This window comes from Sardina pilchardus, chromosome 1 (genome assembly GCF_963854185.1).
Source record: "Sardina pilchardus chromosome 1, fSarPil1.1, whole genome shotgun sequence".
Classification (NCBI taxonomy): domain Eukaryota; kingdom Metazoa; phylum Chordata; class Actinopteri; order Clupeiformes; family Clupeidae; genus Sardina; species Sardina pilchardus.
In genome coordinates, this window is record NC_084994.1 from 16,497,332 (window position 1) to 16,518,051 (window position 20,720).

Sequence of the window (20,720 nt, forward strand, 5' to 3'; positions counted from 1 at the left end):
AATGGGAAATGGGAAATGGAAGCGTCAGCTTTGAATTCTGCCAGGAAGACTCAATACGTAACTCGTTCATTCATTACCTCCCAACAACAGTCTGCATAGCTACTGTAGGCTACGTCTTTATAATGACATGACGTCTGCCTGTTACTTTCAGGTCGAGGTTCCGTTTCATGCATGACGACGGTGAAGTGGCTCGACGTCCTCCTCCGTTCTCCTTAAGTTTCGATTTCCCCTCTTAAAAAAATGTGCGTTTCAGCCATTGGTTGGCAGTGTGTATCCTAGAAATATGCACCCCTGTCAACAGTGATCGCTTTTCTCGAGCTACTTTTAAGTTTACTGTCGTCGCGATCAGTTCGAAAACACAGTGTGTGTTCCATTAATAGCGTACAGCAACCTTTTTATTTTCTCATTTTCTTTCCTTTGTATATTCTCAAGCGTATGTCAGTAGCCTACTATACATTTATTGTATTTTCTGGGCTATGTTCCTCCTGCACAACCTACAGTAGGCATACTAGTTGAAAATGTTTGCCCCGGATGACTTGGAAATGAATAGCCTATCAACGTTCATATAATGCACCTTAAGAGTCACAGGCTATAATCAATTCACTTAAATGCTTAAGTGCCATGATGAAGTGTCTTTTGTGCGCATGACCGATTTCTGACCTGTTTGATAAAAATCTGTTATCAATATGCCTTTACATTACAAATGATGCTTATGACAACCTTTCTCGTAGGCTATCATAAGCAATAACAGCACTTAAAGGAACTTATCCTTTTTCACTCATGTTCTATCCTTTCCACTCCCACTCCAGATTTATAGTCGCTGTGAAGAAGACCTATTTTCCTCAGTTAACTCACCTCAACTGTTTGCAGGGCGTGCTGCTTACACATAGCCATTTGCACATTTAATAACTAATCCCACAAAGACACTGCATTGCCAGTGCTTTCATTGCAACCTCTCCATGATTTTCCACAATCAGATATCTAGTGTTCACCTTGTTCATTTACAGTATTGTGCTTATGCTTCCTCTTCTGTTATTTAAATCCATGCTGCAGGCCTATACGTAGCAACTAGTTATTCACATAGGCATACATGCCATTATGTTTTTCCATTCTATCCTGCTTGCGTTTCCCGAGTCCTGTTTAAATGGCCTAAAAGTTAGATGACTTGGAATTACTGATCAATGGACAGGCTAGATATGAAGCCCAAGGGCCCCACATGTGACACCAGGGATGGACTGGGATTAGAGGAAGGCCCTGGGCTTTCTTCCAAATAGGCCCTCTACCATACCCAGTACACGCGCACACATACCCTTGCTGTCTCAGATACTTTGTCTGTAGCACATTAAAAAAAATAGGGGGTCACATTTTACAAAAATTCAAATTATTGATTGGGTGCTGCTGCAGAATTTTGGGCCCTATGTCTAAATACCTTTGGGCCTCACAAATGCTAGGGTGGTTCGAGGGTAAATGAACAATAACCCCTTTCTGGTGACTGTTGTGGAAACTATTTGATAGACAAGCATGACTCCAATTATACTTATACAAGCATGGCTCCAATTATACTTATACAAGCATGGCTCCAAGAGGTCTCAGGCTGGTGAGGGTTATAGTAAGAGGTAGAGGGGGTCGAGGAAGAGGCATCCGTATGGATGGAGGGGGTCTAGTGGGAAGAGCTCATGTTCCAGATGAACTCTGGGCAACTAATACTTGACCTTGTCATCAACCAGCCTATTCCCCCTTCCTCAACCCCGTTGAGGAACTGTTCAGTGCTTGGATGTGGACAGTACATGATCATCAGCCCTATGACTGAGTGCTTTTGTTGGACATCAGTGCTGAAGAATGTCAAGGGTGGATAAGACATTCAAAGAGGTTTTTCCTCCTGTGCATCGCCAGAAAAAATATTCCCTGTGATGTGGATGAGAGTATGTGGCCTAAGTGGCATGCCTGATTATTTGCTCTACTCTGTAGTACCTATTTTAACCTTTTTGTTATTGTACTGTAGTATAGTCCTGTGTAATGGGTTGGTGCTATTCAATGGGTGTAAGGAGTATTTCCGTTTACAACCAAGGTATGATCAAATAATGGTTTCAATTAATTGAATTTCAGAGTACTATCATCAAAGTATAATTTATTCACAATAATTCTTTACAAGGGGTTACATTTGGCGCACAGGCACACAGGCATGATGTAGCAAAAAATACAAGCAAGGATGCACCGGTTCAAACTGATAGCTGTATTTTCTATATTGTTGTGAATTCTGCAGTGATTGGCTCAGTTCCAGCTCTATTTTCTGAAATATCCCTTCAAAATTCAAGATCATTAAAAAAATACCAAAGAAAAAGAAAATATAACACACTAGGTAAAATACTTTAAAAGTAAAGAATAATTAAAAAGAAAATGTAAAGACACAAGATAGAACCCACCCTTGGTCAGAGCTGTGGACCACTTTCTGTACATCCTGATGCTCCAAATATATGTATGCTAGACAGAGTATGATAGCTAGTTGAACACACTGGCAAGTAATGATATTATGCAATATTATGCCAATTTATTACACATAATGCTGCAGAATGCTCCGCTGTCATGTCGGGGTCCTGTTCACCCTGTCAGAACTTACTTTTGACGACCGTCGTTCTATACATTATCCCTTACTTGTTTTATGGGTCAGGATTATTCTAGATGGAACAAGTTCGGTGCATTCTGACCAACATGACATGCAACTGAAAATTAAAAAAATAGCAGACATTTTGTACAAAATGCTAAAGCATTGTTCAAGATGGTTTAATGATGTGCACAAGTGTTAAGATGATCTAGAGTTCTCACAGTTTTGAGAATCTCAATTCTGATCTGAGAATTGCGGCAACATGATGAAGAAAAACTGAAAATGTAAAGGCTCAAGCATTGATGCTACTACTCGATTACCTAAGCGGTCGAGCACTCTCTGTGCAGCACTCAGTACACTGGAAATGGGTTGCGTCACAACTTAAATAATCACTTTACAATCATGTAAATATGCGAATACAAATGGGTTCATGAAAGCGATTAATTTGCATAAGTAAATAAGAACATTTAGGGCTTACCATAAGAAAAAATAACTTGTTCATTCTTAAAGACCTCCTGTGAAAATCAAGTTAAAGAGACCCTATGCAACTTTTTCATAGTCATAAAATCGCTTAGAAATCGTTGTTTTGCTTGACTGACCAGTTTTATCGAAAACAGTAATATTTCCTCCCGCCCCCAGTGTCCCTATCCGCTATTGCAACCTTGCAGTTTGTTCAGGAGACGATAGTTCCCTGTTTACATCTGGAAGGCTGAGACGCATAAAGAACAAGAAGAACCACGCTTGCAATTTATATATTTATATATAACCTATATATGTATAAATATATACGCTAAAGCTGTCGGGGAAGCTCTGCAGAGAAATATGCAAGCATAAAACGAGCGAAAATGAAAAACGAAACTGAAACTTAAGATGAAATAGCCAATCCTGCATAGTTTCTCTTTAACATGTCTATGATGTCCGCTTTGTTTTACATAGCAAAACATACAAAATAAGCAGTGAATATCACAGCTAAGGATGTCTGCTTTGGATTTACGGTCGACCAATCACAGCCTCATACAACATGCAACATACATATATGAACTACATTAAGTCCACTGAGGGGATTATTTATTCATGTAAACATACTTCTGATTGTATACTTCTGAGGAGCAGAGAAGAGTTTAAGGACAAAATAAACTGCTGGAGTCCAACTTTAATAAAACATCCAGCCATCAATATAGATTATTTAACAGGGCAGAATGAAACGGTGGAGATGATAAGAGGAGAGGAGTTCTCACCTCCCTTATTAGGAGAAAAGTATGGGTAAAGTGTCTCAGTGAACTTAACATTAGTATAAGAGTAGAGATGATACCAACAGTCTGCATCATAAAAGGAGACCAGACCTGCCTCATAATCAACAAACACCCCCACCCTCTGGGGCTTCTGTTTCAGGGAGAGGGGAACAGGATGACTTGCTGCTGCTTTATACTCATTCCCATTACGCAGCAATATTGTCCAGTATCCATTATCAGGGCTCAGAGTTATCTTCTCCGTCATCATTGTAATGGACTCTCTGGCCACTCCTAAGCTCCAGTCAGTCTTCCCCTTGACCTGAACCTCATAGTAGAATTGACCAGTGGAGAACCCCTGCTTTCCCAAGACGCTTACAACATGAGAGAACCTGTTTTTGGTGCTAAAGAAATATTGCAGTGTGTCACCATGTCTCACTTGTTTCCCATCAGCAGAGATGATGAGAAATGGATTTGCTGTGTCAGGATCCAGAGTCACATCCACTAAGACAGAATAAAGACATGTCAGCTAATAAATGTTTTTTGTCTGAAACAGAATGATACATGCTCTGAGTAATATTTGTGAGGAATGTTTTATAGAAATGGTCTGTAGTGTAATATGGAGATGATGTAACATTAACACTAACATTCTAATTTCTAACACAGTATGTGTTTTTAAAGACATATTATGTTGCTGTGCCCAAGGCCACTCATACATTCACTTTGGTGATGGCCTAATACCTCCAGTGATTGCTAGTGCCATGACAAGTTATCTCTAAATCACAACAACAGACGTGTGTTCTGTTCAGATCTCAGTGATAGCACAGGTTGGCTCTGCCTAATCATAAGGACAATTCCCCCACAGCATATACACTTCCTGTGAAAATCTTGTCAACACCTACTCTTTTCTGGTTATTTTTTTTTCTGATTATTTTTACATTGCAGAAGAAAAGTGAATAATCAAAATGATCCAGGATGCTGTTTTTTTTTTCTCTCTCTCTTGGTTTCCATCTGGTTGTGAAGAAGTTTCCCCTCCAATTTCATATTATTTATTTTCTTGCAATCATTGTTATACATTGATCACAAAACAAACCCTCAAAATTATGAATTAACACATGTGGGATTAGGTATAACATGCATACAAATGATGATGGCATTTCATACGACTCTCAACCACGCTAGTTACACACTGGGATTTGTTTTGCATCAATCCTGCAGGAGTTCCCACACAGGCTGAGCTTTTCATTCACTCATGTCAATGGAGAATCATTCCAAGTGACTGTTTCATGAAGCTGGTTATGATGATGTCAATAATGCACATAGCTGTCATGAAGGTAAATGATGGAGGCTACTTAGACAATCTAATACATTACATGTTTTTTGTTTTTTTAAAAAAGACAAAAATAAAGTATGTTTCATGAGTCAACAACACAGAATGTGATGATGGTCAGAATTAACAAATAAAATACCTGCATGACCTTTAATCCTCCTCATGTCCTGTAATTCTGTGGAGAGGAACAAATTAAATAAATTCAGTCAAAACAAATCTGCATGTTTTAGAGAGAAACATTTGTGAAGCCCAGGAGAATTAAAATATGCTAATAGAATGTTTTATTCTATCTTTCAAGTACAATTGAAAATGGACATGCACTGACCTCCTTAAAAAATGTATTGAAAAGGACTAAACAAAATCAGGAATTATAAGTCTTAAAATGCAGTCACTAAACTAACAAGCTAGTTTCACTAAAAGTCAATAATTGAAGCTTACAATAAAAAACAAAAATGTAACACAACCTGATCCTTTTTTGGCCATGACATTTGCAATCTTTTACTAGCATTTCTCATTATTCTGCTAATTTTCTATGTGCTTTTCCCTCGTTCTTTCTTCAGTCTATGTCAGCCCACTTTTTAGTTTCAAATTATTGTTTCTGATTTTCTTTCTGGAGGGTGAGACATCATAAATTACATTCGATTCAGTGGAATCAGGTAAACATATAATATGACTCAGCTATTGTGGGTCACAGACTCAAATGGCTTCTCCTATACTACAGCAGCACTGTCACAAAGCCTGCTCTTCAAATCTGAAGACTTCACCGTCTTCACATTTCATCTTTGCTTGTTTATGTCTGACACCTCCACTGGCAGACAGTCATCTCCAGATCAATCTCCATAAGACTGAAGAGCTATTCTTCCTTGCCAGGCATTCATCACACAGTCTGTCTCAACTTGGAACCCTTGTTGAGTAAAGTGACTGAAACCACACAACTTCTCCTGTCTCATGACTACTACTGTGCCTCATCAGTTAACCACTGTGCTTAGGGCTATATCCAGCCAAATCTCCTCATACACCAAATGGCCATGATGTGGTTTATTTAAGATAAACATCAGCACACTTTCAAGCTTCACTCCAAATATACAAATAAACCTGAGGACTTTTATTTTGTAATTCCTTTTGTGTGCAGTAGTTGCATTGCCCTGCAGAAGAAAAGCTCACTGCTGCAGGTAGGTTAGGCAGAAGTGGATCCGCATACTAAATGATTATAATTATGTTTTATGCCACTTGCAGGTAACCGATCATATTTGTTTTGCATATATGTTTCATGTTCCACTCGTAGCATTTGCAATCTACAATGACTATATGTTGGCGTTATCTGCCTGTCACAAATAGGCCAAAATGTACAATAATAAACAAAAAAGCATTGGCCGCCATTACAGTAACAGAAAATCATTTCAGCAGAAAACTAAATGGCTTTGTAGCAGCCCTTCGAACCGAAATGAAGAGGAGTCTCGAAAACGGGTGCAAAATGTTTATTGTCGCTCTTCCAGCACCGTGAAACTAAAAGTATGACACAAGTAGAGCAAACAAATAAATGACAAATAAAGTGCATGGTTTTATGCAACATACTAGCAGGATACTCGTATGCAAATGTAACAAGCTACGATAAAGTAGCTGACCTATGTTCACAAACTCATAACCCCAGTAACATATATCATTGAAACACGTTACATTACGTTTACTTGGATAACTGAAATGACAGAAATAATTCATACCTCGTTCCACTTTCCAAGGGTGCAAAACTAGCAGTCCATTAGCCCCTTGCCGGTAGTTCATAAAAATAACACTTCAACACGAAAAAATAAGATTCAAAAAAGGATGTCATCCGAAACGAAGACAAAGTACATAAACTTCAAGTAAGCAGTAAGAAAAATATCGAGCTTATATGGTGTAGTGTGCGTATGGAGAACGATTTATGCACACGAGAGAAAAATGTATGACTTGTCTAACAAAGTTTTTCGCGCCCTGAAGCCTGTTTGTTTTCGCAGCTTACCCCGGTCCTGCCTGATTTCAAAATAAAAGTCTCTTAAACTATGGTCACTTACACTCCCACCAAATCATGTTATGATGAGTGAAGCAAACATACAAATGAACAATGAATCACTCATGATTTCAAGATCAACTTAGTAAACAACAACAAAAAGCAACATCCCACGTGCAAGGAAACAGATTGATAACCCAAATGTCTGATGCAAGTGGTTTGTGAAATTATTTACTGAGCTTCAAGTAGTAAAACTAGTTTTTGGATAGGTCGTTCTATAATTGAGGTTTTGAAAGTGCAGTGTCCCTTTCCTGTCAGATTCCTATCTCCTACGAGTACCTTGACACGACGAACCAACCCATCGCTTCCTTCTGCAACGTCAGTCACTCGTCCAAGACGTCACTCATTCCTTGCGAGCATGTCATCCTTGATGATAACTATGTCATTTACCTTTAGATTCCGCCGAGGTAAGTGCCACTTTTGTCTTAAGGAAACGTTCAGGAGGTATTCTCTTTTCCACCTACTCCAGAACTGCTCAACTAGGTATTGTACCCTGCGCCACCTTTTTACAGCATATAAATCCTCCCTGACAAACTTCCCAGGCGGTGGCAAGGCAACTTTGGATTTCATTAAGACGAGGTGATTTGGAGTCAAGGGCTCTAAAGAGTGAGGATCATTGATTCCGTCCACGTTTAATGGACGACTGTTCACAATGGCCATTGCTTCGTAGAATAGTGTTCTGAGAGAAGAGTCATCCAGTCTACCTGGACACTGAGCGACAGTAGCATTCAACACATTCCGAATGGTTCTGATTTGTCGCTCCCAGGCACCACCTGCATGACTGGCGGAGGGAGCATTGAAGATGAACTCGCATTGTTTATCTGCCAGAAAGGCTTCCAGTGCCTTTGTATCACATTGCTTAAGGGCTTCCTTGAGCTCATTTCTAGCCCCGACAAAATTTGTGCCCTGGTCACAGCGGAGTTGACTGACTGCTCCTCTCAGGCTGACAAAACATCTCATAGCATTGATAAGACAGTCTGTGGACATATCTTCAAGCATTTCAATGTGGACTGCTCGTGAATACAGACATGTGAAGATAATCCCATATCGCTTGTACTCTTTGCGACCTTTCTTGATAACAAATGGGCCAAAGCAGTCCATCCCACAGAATGTAAAGGGGGCTGAAGCTTGGCAGCGTTCTTTTGGAAGGTTGGACATTTTTTGTTCCTCTGTAGGTCGTCTAAGCTTTCTGCATTTTATACATCTGTGAACAAACTTAGCAATAGTCTTACTCCCACCAAGGATCCAAAAGCCATTGGCTCGTACTTCCATCAATGTTTGATTTCGTCCTTGATAGGTCTGGGTATGGTAATGAGCTATAATCAACTCAGTGATGTGGCTGTCCCTTGGGAGGATAATGGGGTGCTTTAGTTCTTCACTGAGGGATGACTCTTTCAGTCTCCCACCAACACGAAGCAGTCCATCATCTAGAATGGGGTCCAGGCAGAAAAGAGGACTTGAACTTGGGAGACACTTGCCCTTGTGAGTTGTTTGCAGTACCTTTATCTCTTGAGAGAAGGCTTGTTGTTGGATCAGCTTAATCACAACCTCAGCAGCTCTTTTACGTTCTTCAATGGACACACAGTCAACATGTTGTGAGATTTCCCTAGATCCAACTCTCTTAATTCTTGCAACCACCTTGACAAGCTTTGTCCAAGAGGAAAACCGGTTCAAGCGGCTTAGGATATCACTCGTTTCACTGACTTGGGTTGCAAATATTTGAGCTGCCTTGACTTCTGGATCTCCGACAAGCAATTCGGTCGAGGGCTTAGGTGGCAAGAGCACTTCTTGTTCCCACAGAAATCTGGGTCCGGATAACCAGTTAGATGAAGAGATTTCTTCTGCCTTAACACCTCGTGAAGCGTGGTCAGCCGGGTTTTGTGTTGTGTCAACATGGTGCCATTGGTTGGGATCTGTACTTCCTCTTATCAGTTGAACACGGTTGGCCACAAACACATGGAACCTTCGTGCTTCATTGCAGATGTATGCCAACACCACCTGAGAGTCAGTCCAAAAAAATTCTTCATCAATTTTCATCTGAAGTTCCATCTTTAACATGGTGCTCATTCTGGCTGCAGTGACAGCAGCTGAGAGTTCCAATCTCGGGATACTTAAGATCTTTGTTGGAGCTACTCTGGACTTTGCCATTACGAGACTGCAATGGATCTCACCTTTGTTGTTTGTGTACCTTAGGTAGGAACACGCGCCATATCCTGTACAACTGGCATCAGCAAAGTGGTGTAGTTCATTCCTGACAATGTTACCGAGGTTGTGAGGAACATTACATCGGGGTATAGTGATCTCCTTTAACCTTCTGAGACCATCCTTCCACTCCTCCCACCGTGACTGAAGGTTTACAGGAATGGGATCATCCCATCCAACACCTCGGTGACATAGCTCCTGCAGGATACATTTCCCTCTCAGGGTGAATGGAGCCACGAAACCAAGTGGATCATACAGAGAGGCGACAGCTGACAGGATACCACGACGAGTTGGAGGGTGGTCTTTGGGATCAATATTGAAAGCAAAGGTGTCAGTTTCCATGGACCACTGAATGCCAAGTACATGTCCTTCTGGTAAGGTGCCTGGATTGAGATTGAGAGGGTCAGTAGTTGCTGCTCTTTCTGATGGAGCCACACAGGTAAGGACCTCTCTTCGGTTTGAGTTAAACTTATGCAAGCGCAAACCTGCACTTTTGCAAAGTTGTTGCGCCCCGATGATTAGCTCTTTAGCCTCTTCCTCGGTTGGGACACTGATTAACCCATCATCCACATAGAAATTGTTCTCCACAAAGGCTGATGCTAAGGGATGGTTGGTCTTATGTTGCTGTGCCAGGTACCGGAGTCCAAAGTTGGCACACCCAGGGGAGGAGGCAGCACCAAAGAGGTGGACTGTCATTCTATATTCTTGAGGTTCTGCTTCCAACTGACCTTCCTCCCACCAAAGGAACTTCAGGTAATTACGGCATTCAGGTAAGACAGAGAACTGATGAAACATTTTTTCAATGTCGCAGATCACAGCAACAGCTTCTCTTCTAAACCGAAGAAGAACTCCCACCAGAGAGTTGATCAAATCAGGGCCAGTTAGTAATGTGTCATTCAAGGAGATCCCATTAAACTTGGCAGAGCAATCAAAAACAACTCTAAGTTTATCTGGCTTTCTGGGGTGGTATACCCCATGGTGTGGAATGTACCACACGGTCTCTCTCTCAGAAGCTGTGGGGGCCGGTTCTGCATCACCTCTGTCCATGATGTCTTTCATGAAGGCTGTGTAGTGGTCATAATACTGTTTGTTGGACTTCAACCTTTTCTTCAGGTGTTGCAACCTAACAATGGCCAGCTTCTTGTTATTTGGAAGAGTTGGTAAATCAGTGCCCTTAAAGGGGAGTGGCATTTCGTAATGTCCATCGTCTTTCTGCTTAATATTGTCACTCAGAAACTGAATGAATCGAACATCATCCTGAGACACGTATTTATTCTCATAGGTCTTTTCATTGAAGTCCGATTCTAAAACCTTTAACACATCTGAGGCAGACGGCACTGGGATTTCGGTCACTGAGATTCGATGAACGAAGCTTTGGTTTCCCTGCCTGTCTAAGTGGGGATTGGCTGACCCTATGACGCTCCAGCCTAATGCAGTCCTTTGTGCAAAGGGTTCATCTTCACTACCTGTGATGACCTCTAGGGGCGCCAGTGCTGACGGGCAGTCATAACCAATCAGTAGTCCAACCTCACAGTCTTGCAGTGGTGGTATCTTGTTTCTTAAATGATTCAAATGAGGCCACTGGAGTACTGTGCCTTTAGTGGGAATATGTGACTTATCAACAGGAATGAAATCTCGAGTATAGGCCTGTTTTACTGTAATGCATGTTTCTGAGTTCAGACCTCTAACCTGTAGACCACTTACAGTCTTACTTGCTATAACTGTGTTGGCAGCTGTCATGGTGCTTAGCTTGAGTTGCACTGACAGAGTGGTCACACTGAGTTCGGCAGCTAGATCCTCCAATATGAAAGTAGAGTCACTCTGTGTGTCAAGCAGTGCATAAGTGAGAATTTCCTTCTCTGGTGCTGTCGTCGAAGACACAAGAACTGGTACAATGCTGGAGGTGGCTGAGGCATGTCGTGTCAAAGCAAGTGAGGTTACTTTGTGCGTTTCCTCATTCCTATGTTCTTCCACAGCTTTAGAGTCCTTTGTAACTATTTCATTTGAGTTTATTTTTCCTTCTATGTGCAGGCATGTAGGATGACGTCGGCCACATGTGCTGCAGGTGTGCCGCCTTTTACACTCTTTGGTAACGTGCCCCTTTCTTAGGCAACCGAAGCAAAGGTGATGTTCATAAATGAATGCCTTTTTATCATCCATGGATTTTGAAGCAAAGGTTGGACATTTAGCAATACCATGAGCTTCATCCTGACAATATAAGCAAGGCGGCCATGCCTTTGACTGTTCTACTGTCTCTGTAAAGGAGTCTTTTGCTTGAGTGACTGTGTTTAGGGCTTTGGCTCGCTGTGGAAGTCTCTCTTCCGTGGTTTTAATGTTCAGCATAAATGGTGAAGCAATGGGGTTGCATGCTATTCTGGCTTCCCTTGCCATGAACTCTGTAAAGCGTGCGAAACTGGGATAATTTCCACTTTGGTCTAATTCTTCCATGACAATACGACTCCACCTACGAACTAACCAATCAGGGAGCCTTTTGAGAAGTTTGTGATTCTCCTCACAGTCATCGAGAACGTTCAGGCCCTTAACATGGGGAATGGCCTCAGCACATCCCTTAAGAAAATCAGCAAACTCTCTGAGTGCAAATGGGTCATTTGCAGAAATCTTCGGCCACTTTGCAAGCTTATCTCTAAAGGCCTTTTGAACAATGAATGGATTCCCGTACCGGTCTCGAAGGACTGCCCAAGCACCATTATATGCATCATCTGCGTTCCGATAGAAAAATCCCTCTACCGCCTTGCGTGCTTCTCCAGCAAGATAACTCTTTAAGTAGAGCATTTTTTCAGCGACTGGAAGGGGCTTCTGATCAATTAGGGCATTGAAAGATAATTGCCAATCGATAAATTTCAGAGGGTCACCAGTGAATGTTGTGGGTTCTGGGACAGGTAGGCGACTTAGAGTGAATGAGCTAGCAATTTCTCGAGCTAAATTGACTTCTGACTGATTTGACAATGCTCCCTGGGGTGTACAATGAGGCTGGAACATTGTGGCTTGTACATTTAATGGAGTTTTGACAGTATTTTGGTGGTCTGGTGGGATTTGGATGCGTGTTTCTTCACCACCATGAATGACGCCATCACACTCATTGTAAGCCTTCACACGCGCTGCTGCTACCTTTGTCTCACTCTCTGCTTGTAGCTGTTGTAGCCTTATTTTTTCTCTCCCTATTTTTAATTTCATTTCAGCCTCCCTGGCTTTCCATTCACTCTCCAGTTCATCAAGCTTTGACTGTTGAGCATGTAGTTCTTGCATGGCCCTTGCTTGTTCTAATCTGGCAGCGAGCTCAGCCTCAGCATCGGCACGTTTGCTAGATGCTCCGGAGTTGGCATTAGAGATCTTATCTGATGCTTCAGGTGGCTCAGGTGGCTCAAAGAACTCAGTTTCAGTATTTGTTGCGCCGAAGACTGACCCATACTCATGCTTATTTAATATCATCCTCACTCTTTCCTTTTCGAGATGATCGTTAAAAGCTTCATCTATGTCCTTTAGTCGCCTGGCAACAAGTTCACGGATCTCTGCTGTTATAGAGCCACATGCATCCATTCGACTTACAATGTTAGGAGTCGTACTTTGATTTCGCTGCATGGCTTGATAATGTTGAGCAACTGTGTCGAGCTTAGATTTAATGTTGACTTGGCATGAATTAAGCTCTTCATCTGAGCAGCACGACTTGAGCTGTGTTCTTATTTCCCTTGCTGTCTATCGCCACACTTCATAAGTTTTATTGAATGCTTTCTCATTTTTCCTTGCTTCTTGTTCATGGAACTCTTGGCCCTTTTCTGTTAGATTTCGCTCACGAGAGCTAGACCTGACCTGCGGTTTCTTGTCTGCTTCTTCATTGAGTTCTGATATCTTGTCTGCTTCTTCTGTGGGTTTTGCCATCTTGTTTATCTATGTGTCTGTTTACGTTGCACACCTTTAAGTGTATGTTGTAATATGTTAAGTGAGTCTAACCAAATTTTGAACTATAGGCCTGTAACCACTCACTTCAGACATTTACCCCTCAAGATACACTAAGATAAGCAAAGAACAAAAATATCAATATCAGACAGTGTGACTGATCTACAATTAGACACTAGGCTACACCTTTTGTTTAGGTTCAGACAATAAACAGTGTGAAATGAATTCACCTTATTTGAATTCAGTCTATTTTCACCTTCTAGGTCACACAATTTACATGAAATTACTCAATCATCTTTTAAACACAAAAAATACCAGACTAATATATGTTATGCATCAAATGTCCAATGTTGACCGTCGCTAAATTCAACCGGTACTTTAATTCACAGTCTCTGATTGTGGACTTATCTGTAGACCGTGGACATTAAGACGTCTTGCAAGTTGATCCTGGCAGAGCGTGGTAGATGCTTCAAGCGTAGTGTCGAGTTTCACTGTAGCAGCCCTTGGAACCGAAATGAAGAGGAGTCTCGAAAACGGGTGCAAAATGTTTATTGTCGCTCTTCCAGCACCGTGAAACTAAAAGTATGACACAAGTAGAGCAAACAAATAAATGACAAATAAAGTGCATGGTTTTATGCAACATACTAGCAGGATACTCGTATGCAAATGTAACAAGCTACGATAAAGTAGCTGACCTATGTTCACAAACTCATAACCCCAGTAACATATATCATTGAAACACGTTACATTACGTTTACTTGGATAACTGAAATGACAGAAATAATTCATACCTCGTTCCACTTTCCAAGGGTGCAAAACTAGCAGTCCATTAGCCCCTTGCCGGTAGTTCACAAAAATAACACTTCAACACGAAAAAATAAGATTCAAAAAAGGATGTCATCCGAAACGAAGACAAAGTACATAAACTTCAAGTAAGCAGTAAGAAAAATATCGAGCTTATATGGTGTAGTGTGCGTATGGAGAACGATTTATGCACACGAGAGAAAAATGTATGACTTGTCTAACAAAGTTTTTCGCGCCCTGAAGCCTGTTTGTTTTCGCAGCTTACCCCGGTCCTGCCTGATTTCAAAATAAAAGTCTCTTAAACTATGGTCACTTACAGGCTTATTAAAGCCAGGACACACCAACCCGATTATCGGCTGTTGGATGTTGTCGGACGAGGTCGGGGATTTTAGTCGGTTTGGTGTTGCATGCCGTTGTCAATCGGAGGAGCCGTCAGCGTTCATTTTGGCCTATTTGACATGTCGAATCGACCTCATCAGTCGGTCTCAATGACCTCAATGATCGTCAGTTCAGTCAAACACAACATGTTACACTACCCTAGACTGAGTTTCTGACCAATTACAATTCATTCTCTGTAACTGTAGTGCCTGACTAGGCTATGTGTAGCTAGTTGTGTAGCTAAGCCTGCTGCTAGCTAAAGATATACAGTACACATTCAGGACACTCTGGTGCGTGAAAGTTATATGATCGAGAGGGAAATACTTCAATATTTATGTAACATCACGTTTTTAAAATTTACATTCGAACAACATTTTAAATAATGAAGTGAACATAATCAAGATGACCAAAAGCGCAAGATGGCACAGTTTCAATGAGGATAACATATTTTGATTGATGGACATACAATGTCATTGTATTGGAGTAATTATGACCGCTGCTAGCGTAGCTAGCGTAGCGGTTATATAGTGATTGTCAAAGTTTTTTTTTTCTTTCCTTCTTTTTCCCCCCCGTCATCTACTTCCTGAATTTTTCGTCAATGATTCCCGGGACACAGTAACACCGGGGCACATGAAACTTGGTGGGTATGTAGCCCGAGAAAACAAATTTTGGTCCTCTGGGTCCACTCCAACCTGGCACTGGCCCCCCCGAAACCCAAAAATTACAGTTTTTCCTAAATAACTACCTGAACTGTGGCACTGAGGATGACAACATCTTTATGGTACATGTATGTTGGTCTCAAGAGCCCGCATCAACTTAGCTTATAACCAGTCATTTGTGATTTGCACCTCCATGATAAAAAATTAAAATGCAATATAATATTGCTTTTATCGGTCCTGTTATATACTGCACCAAATGGTATGTGTATTATTAACCTGACATCCTCTGGGAGTATGCCAAGTTTTGTGGAATTTCATCCATGGGGGGCTATATAATAAATGTATTTATGTGTACATTTAGACTCCCCCAACGGCCTGCAGATGATGCTATTTAGCGAAGGGTTGAATGATACACTCACACACACATCAATAGATTCACATGCACAGATAAACACACATTCACAGATTCCACACACCAAAACACACACACACACACACACACACACACACACACACATATTCACACGCACTACACACACTTTTATACACAAAAGCAAACTCACACATGCACACACTCATTTATACACATGAGCTGGAAGAGTAGGATATACAAATAAATTGCACAAATCGGAGATAGAGGAAAGTTGACAAGCGTAATTCATTACTGTGTTGAGAATGTGCAGAACTGAGCGGCGGACATATTGTGTACTGCTATGCGGCATCTAGTAATTCTTGGATTTTAGAAAGATGGATACTTTATTGATCCCCAAGGGGAAATTCAAGGTCCCAGCAGCTTAAGACACCACACACAACATACACTACAATGTAAACAGTACAATTCAGGATTATAAACAGATTTGTCAACCTGAAGAATTGTCATACTGTAGGTGCACACACAGGCTACAGCACATGGTCAGGTTCAGATCAAGTCAAGACAGGTCAGGTCAGATTGTCACCAATGTGGAGCAACTGTAAGAATTCTATTATACCAGTCTGTGGAACGATCTACTCCTTCATATATACCTCCTTAATATGGGCTCTAGATCAGCACACAGACTAGCATCTTCTCCCAAACTCACCAGTAAGACGTTTCTTTTCCAGCTGTACATATTTCTCCAGCTGTTTGTCTCTCTCCTCCAGCTGTGCATTCAGCTCCCTCTTTTGCTTCTGCAGTTGGGTGACATCTGGGAAGCAAAATATATATATATATTTTTTTTTTGGGGGGGGGGGGGGGGGGGGGGTTGAGTTATGATTATGATTATGATTAGACGGTTTATCGAAATCATGTCACGTGGAATTTTTGAAGTATATTGAAATGGCGAAGGTTTGAATTATGGCGTTTTATTAAGAAACAGGAAGTTGGTGTTATAGGCAGAAAAAAGGTTATGAATTGGATGTAATTTGGCAGCTACATATGGAATTGCTTCTGCTAGTCAGAGACAGAGCTCTGGCCTAAGGTGTGGCTTTGGGACTCTATAGCGCCACCTAGCAGCACGTTATATGTTGTGGTTGACACAAACATTCACGAAAATGAACCAAATTTGGTGGGCTTGTGTGTTATTGCTATCGCTAGTCAGAGACAGAGCTCTGGCCTAGGGTGTGGCTTAAGGACTCTATAGCACCACCTAGCGCATTGTCTGTTGTGGTTGAAACATACATTCACGAAAATGAACCAAATTTGGCGGGCTTGTTTGTTATTGCTATCGCTAGTCAGAGACAGAACTCTGGCCTAAGGTGTGGCTTAGGGACTCTATAGCGCCACCTAGTGCATTGTCTACACAAATCAAGTTGCCCATCAATGCAAATCAAACCAGCTGATAGGCTAACTGAAATAAAACCATGCCAATCTCATATACATACATATACACAGCATGTTCATATTAATCCATATTAATGCATTTTTATTCCATAGAATGTCAGCATTGTTAAATATGTACCTCCATATTGGACTCTTGTATACATCTGTGAGACCAGGACACCCAAAATAACTGGCATCATCCATACAATACCTGTGTAAAGATGAATGAATACAAAACACCAAAATATATATTTTTTGTAGTAATACATGTGGGGTGTCCCGTTGAAGAAATTGACAAATATGTATTTATAATGTAATGCAATAATACACACTGTGATATGACCACGTGGTCAGTAAAAAAGGGACAATTTACCTGATCTCATCCATTGACTTGATTTTACTGGTGTCACTTTTGGCTTCTGATTAGGATGAACAATTTCATGTGTAGAAAATACTGGCGTCTTGTAGTGGTCTGCCAGATGAGCCACACAGTAGGAGGCTTTGCAAGTCTTACAATATTTTGCAGCATCGTTGATATTCCCAATGCAAATGTCACATTTGTGATGGAACTGATCACTATAAATCAGAATAGAAGTGGTCAGCTTTAATAGTTATTAGTATTACTTATTAATTAGTTGTCAACTATTAAATCCATCTGCAGATGTTTTGTTAACTATATGTACAGCAAAGCGGTACAGAATATGGCCGCCACTCAGTCCTGCACATTCTCTGTGTGTGTGTCTGCTTGGCTGCATTTGTGTGTGTGTGTGTGTGTGTTTTATGTGTCTATGTATGCGTGTGTGTGTGTGTGTGTGTGTGTGTGTTCGCTTGTGAGTGTGTGTGAACGTAATGGTGTGTGTGTGTGTGTGCGACAGCCGTCAGGCCTTTTCTGTTATTGTTTCTCTCTGCTCCCTTTCAAAACTAGGTTCAGGTGTGTTCATGGACTCCAGCACGCAGGTTGGCATGTTAGTCCATGGGCCAGGACCCTAAAAATCACATATTGGTATCACCTGAGGTGGCAAAATCTATCAATGATTTTTGTAATCCTCCATGCCTGAGGGACATTATTTGGTATGATAACCCTCTCTAAGTGGTAGCTTAGCTGTATTTTTCCTAGCTTTTATACCTGCACATAGTACATTATACAATACAGGCCTATGTACAGATATGGGTGCCTCAAAGTCTGGAGGAAGGTGGGACATGTCTTAATCCATGTTATATCATATGTAGATGCCATAGGCTTTTAGAAAATATATAATTTAGATGGATTATATAGCTTTTCATGAATCACATAGGCTAAAATGTATCCGTCGTACACTTTTTCACCTACATAATATAGCACAGGTGTCAAACTCAAGGCCCGCGGGCCAAATGCGGCCCGCCACATCATTTCATATGGCCCGCGAGAGCTTACAGGGTCTGATACAGTATGTGGCCCGCGAGAGCTTTAAAGGTCTGATGATACAGTTTTTGCGTATACACACTGCAATACAATGCACGCACGTGAGACTGACAGGGAGGCAACATCAACCACCTTCCTCTATGATCAGTGTAACTGGCTACATCAGATGTGATAGCAACGCGAACGTGTGAAAACAAAATAGACCAGTATTCTAAACTATTTTAGCGAACGGAGCGCCTAAATTACGCGCTCGGTTTAGCCTGCCTGTGAAACGCATGATTGTTTGTGCGTGGTTCTTTGAGAGGGGAATCGATGTAAGTTGCTTTGATTTCAATTGGTAGTTGTAAACTACGTGATACGTTTACGTCTACGATTAAAAAGCATACATAATTGTGTGTAGTCCTATCCAAAAAAATCCAGCTTCAAAACCTTGCTAATCGAGCAAATGATTGTTTGGCCAAAAGTGAGCCTATTCCGACCGAGAAAAGGTGCATTCAGATCAGGCAAGCATAGGTAGGCTAGAAGTTTGTTGTAATCCTGTTGCTTTGCATTTTCATTTCGGTTCAAAACGAGCAACGTAGAATCCACACAACACCTTTCAACTTCAAAGAAAAAGTCCACCGGGACCGTTCGCTTCTACTGTATATGTATAGAACGGTGTAGTGATGCACTTTTTGACATGTCAGTTTGTTTGCATCACTGGCTAGATGTAAAACTGCATTTCGTTACTGGTATTTCGCTTGTGCAATGACAGTTAAGTTGAATATACTCAAATCTAAAAAAAAAAAATCCATGGCATGACCTCTTCCTGACTGACCAGTGACCCTCATTGAAAAGTCAAACTGTATGGAACTGACAGAGGTTTTTGTTTTGTTTTTACAAACATAACAATAATAAAAAGAACATGTCATGCTGATACCTTTTGCTCTTCTCGATTTTAGGGAAGTTTTATACCGATGCTAAAGATTTTGTGGCTGGTGCTACAAATCTTATAGTTACATCTGGCCCTTTGAGGGCAACCATTGTGCTGATGTGGCCCTCGGTGAAAATGAGTTTGACACCCCTGTAATATAGGATTAGATAGAGGCAAAGGACTGAAAGTGGGTGGGTCAAATCCCAACTCTTGCTATATCACATCTAGAGAGTATGGGCTTTTAGAAAATGTATGGGTTAGATAGCTGAATACACTTTACACAGCTACTTTAGACCCATAAACATAGCTGTCCATTGAAAATCAATGCATTTCAATGTAATGCAAAAGACATTACAGCTAGGGTATAGTGATATGGAGGAAGTTAGGAGATATCTCAATGCACATTTTTATCACATCTAAAGTATATAGACATCTCAGAAAAATATGTTTTAGGGTAATTAACCTGTTTTCTTTAATGATACTAGAACTATAATGATCGTATATGCCATGATATTTCAATTCGAAAGAGAGTGCATGTAGGTCCTACATAAGTATTGGGCCTAAATTCTGTTTTTTCAATTTGTCTGGAAGAAGATTTCTTTTCTGAACATTCTACAGTAGAAATGTAAACCGGCAACTTTAGAATTATCAGAGTGTGTTGGTGTTCGCTGGGTCAGTGTGTGGAAGCAGTACAGTTAGGCTACAGAACAACAATGGCTGTTGTAGCGTCAAAAACAGATTACACCTTTTTACCTTTATACTTTGTTGTACAAATAGGGCATAAGGTGAGTCGTGTTTATTTTTATTTTGTATGACTCAGATGTGTGAGAAAGAGTAAGGATATGACCAATGACTAGGCTACTTGTGAAAGACTAATAGCCCAACCGGCCCAAGTCAGGTACTAACATCATTATCAAGCAATGAAGTCTGCTGTAAAGCGTACTCAATAGGTAGTTTAAGCTGTAAACTTCCAATTTGTGCATGAGCAATAGAAAGGACAAAAATAATATTCAGATATGTAGCCTATGTATGCATGCAGTTTCAGTTATACAGTACTACTACTACTACTACTACTATTACTAATAATAATAATAACTTGGATTTATATAGCGCCTTTCATGGTACCCAAGGTTGCTTAATAATTTGGGAGAGGGGTTAAGGGTCAAAGGACTTAGTGAAAATAAATGTTTTCAGGTGCTTTTTGAATATGGGCAGGGGCGGGGCAGAACAGACATTGAGTGGTAGACTGTTCCAGAGTGTGCAAGCATTGACAGAGAAAGCCCTGTCCCCAAAAGTCCGCAACCTGGTGCGGGGGGTGGCCAGCAGGTCCTTGTTAGAGGACCGCAGGGAACGTGACTGAGCGTAGGGGATGGGGTGCAGGAGATCTGTGAGGTGAGAGTCCATGGAGAGATTTACATGTGAGCGGGAGGATCTTGTAGGC

General features: G+C 41.1%; 1 protein-coding gene across 2 annotated transcripts in view; it reads right to left on the bottom strand.

Annotated features, from left to right (window-relative positions):
- Positions 1–2,111: 2,111 nt before the first annotated feature.
- The window catches only part of LOC134065829 (erythroid membrane-associated protein-like), a 65,377-nt gene continuing 46,768 nt past the window's right edge, over positions 2,112–20,720 (bottom strand). For both annotated transcript variants that reach the window (XM_062521037.1, XM_062520954.1), the window contains 5 exons: positions 17,338–17,540; positions 17,104–17,175; positions 16,246–16,350; positions 5,301–5,336; positions 2,112–4,335 (listed from right to left, as the gene is read on the bottom strand). In XM_062521037.1, coding sequence (XP_062377021.1) covers positions 3,785–4,335; positions 5,301–5,336; positions 16,246–16,350; positions 17,104–17,175; positions 17,338–17,540 — 967 coding nt within the window. In that variant the 3' untranslated portion in view covers positions 2,112–3,784. The remainder of the gene's footprint in view (positions 4,336–5,300; positions 5,337–16,245; positions 16,351–17,103; positions 17,176–17,337; positions 17,541–20,720) is intronic.